Source organism: Camelus dromedarius, chromosome 5 (assembly GCF_036321535.1).
Source record: "Camelus dromedarius isolate mCamDro1 chromosome 5, mCamDro1.pat, whole genome shotgun sequence".
NCBI lineage: Eukaryota > Metazoa > Chordata > Mammalia > Artiodactyla > Camelidae > Camelus > Camelus dromedarius.
Window position 1 is genome coordinate 29,240,211 of NC_087440.1, and position 1,870 is coordinate 29,242,080.

General features: G+C 37.5%; 1 protein-coding gene across 1 annotated transcript; it reads right to left on the minus strand.

The window, feature by feature from the left end:
* Positions 1 to 946: 946 nt before the first annotated feature.
* LOC116153479 (olfactory receptor 4K14) lies at positions 947 to 1,870 on the minus strand. Its single transcript, XM_031453374.1, has one exon. It carries the CDS (start codon positions 1,865 to 1,867, stop codon positions 947 to 949), a length of 921 nt encoding a protein of 306 aa, XP_031309234.1. The 5' UTR covers positions 1,868 to 1,870.

Consider the following 1,870-nt stretch of genomic DNA (forward strand, 5'->3'; position numbering starts at 1 on the left):
AGAAGTAAATTTTATTTATAATTTTAATTTTTTAGGAATCTGTATTTAATGACAACAGCTTGTTCTTAAATAATACACCATGATCAATACATAGTATGGTATTTGAATGGAAAATCGGCCTTTATGTATAAATTAAAATGTATTTTTTAAATGTTGATTGTATGTTAACCACTGTAATAAGTACTATAATTTCAAGAATTAACAAGGTAAGATATAGCTCCAGCCATTAAGGAGTTTACATTTCAAGACTTTATACAAATGGTTAATTATAATCTAAAGGATAAATATTAGACCTTGAGACCGAGATGACCCAAATAAATATGATTAAGTTTTACATTTTTTCACTTTTATTGAGTTATTGGAAACAAAACAGAGAATAACCTCAGCTGTTATTCTAACCTCCACTATTGTTCCCTATCTACTGTACCACTGTTATTTCATTCCCTCTTTATTTCTCCCCTACTGCTTTTCATTAGTATTTGGGTAAAGTATTACGTTAAATAGTAATTCAGTTGCCTCTTGAGAAGAGGTTAAATGAAAGGTTTGAGGGAAGGACTCAGTGTTACAGAGACACTTTCCAAATGGAGTTAGGAGAAAATTCAAGAGAAATTTGTTAAGATGCTGACAATCAGTATGGATGTATTAGTTGGCTGAATGGATTTCAGCTTTCTGATTTAACGTAGTTAAAAGGCATAGGAAAATTGATTAGACAATTCCCTCACAAAGAAGAATCGTTTGTGTTTGAACTTTAGGAAAATATTTCATGGTATTTCATGGTAGTGGTTGATTATTAAATGTTGAAATTTCTTGAATTATATTAATCTTATTCCTGCACTTGGAGACAGGCAAAATATGTAGATATAAATTGAGTGCCTAGAATTCTCAACCTCTTTTATAAGGTCAGTATATTGTCAATTTGAAATGCTTACAGTGAGGTTTCTGGGCATTACATATCTCCATTGGAATGCATGTAGTAGCTTCTGAATCTCTTTATAGCATTTTTTATCTCTTTATTTGTCAGGTTATAAATGGCTGGATTTAGGAGAGGTGTAAAGACAGAGTAAAACACAACAAGAAATTTGTCCACCCAGGTGATGCTGAGTGGCCACACATAGATGAAGATGCAGGGCCCAAAGAAGAGCACCACCACTGTGATGTGGGCAGTGCAGGTAGAGAGGGCCCTGGAAGCACCAGTTTTAGAGCTTTGGCGAACAGCGAGAAGAATATATGTGTAGGGTATCAGCAATACTATAAAGCAGGTTATGGCTAGAAGCCCACTGTCAGCATTCATCAATACTCCCAAGTTATAGGAATCTATGCAGGCAAGCTTGATTATCAGTGATACATCACAGAAGAAGCTGTCAATTTCCCTGGGGCCACAGAAGGGCAGTCGCATAATCACAACCATTTGACTCATGGCATGCACAAAGCCAATGGTCCAGGAAGTCGCCACGAGCCCAATGCACTTTTGCAGGTTCATAATGGTCGAATAGTGGAGTGGCTTGCAGATGGCCACGTAGTGGTCATAGGCCATTACCACCAATAGCACCATCTCACCTCCTCCAGCAAAATGCACAAAGAGGACCTGGCACATGCAGCCTCCAAAGGAAGTAGTCTTGTTCTCCCTGACAAAGTCTGTAATCATCTTAGGGGTGGTGACTGAAGAAAGCCACGTGTCAACAAAGGACAGGTTGACCAACAAGAAGTACGTGGGGGAATGCAGGTGGGCGTCAATGATGACTAAGACCATGATGGCAATATTTTCAGATACAATGATCAGGTAAAGCATAAAAAATATCAATAGGAGTAAGACCTGCATATCCCAGCAAAGTCCCAGAAGCACTACAGACAGATTTCCTTTATCCATTTT

Coding starts and splice junctions, on each gene's coding strand:
- LOC116153479 (XM_031453374.1), bottom strand. CDS start 1,867: ATGGATAAAGGAAATCTGTCTGTAGTGCTTCTGGGACTTTGCTGGGAT.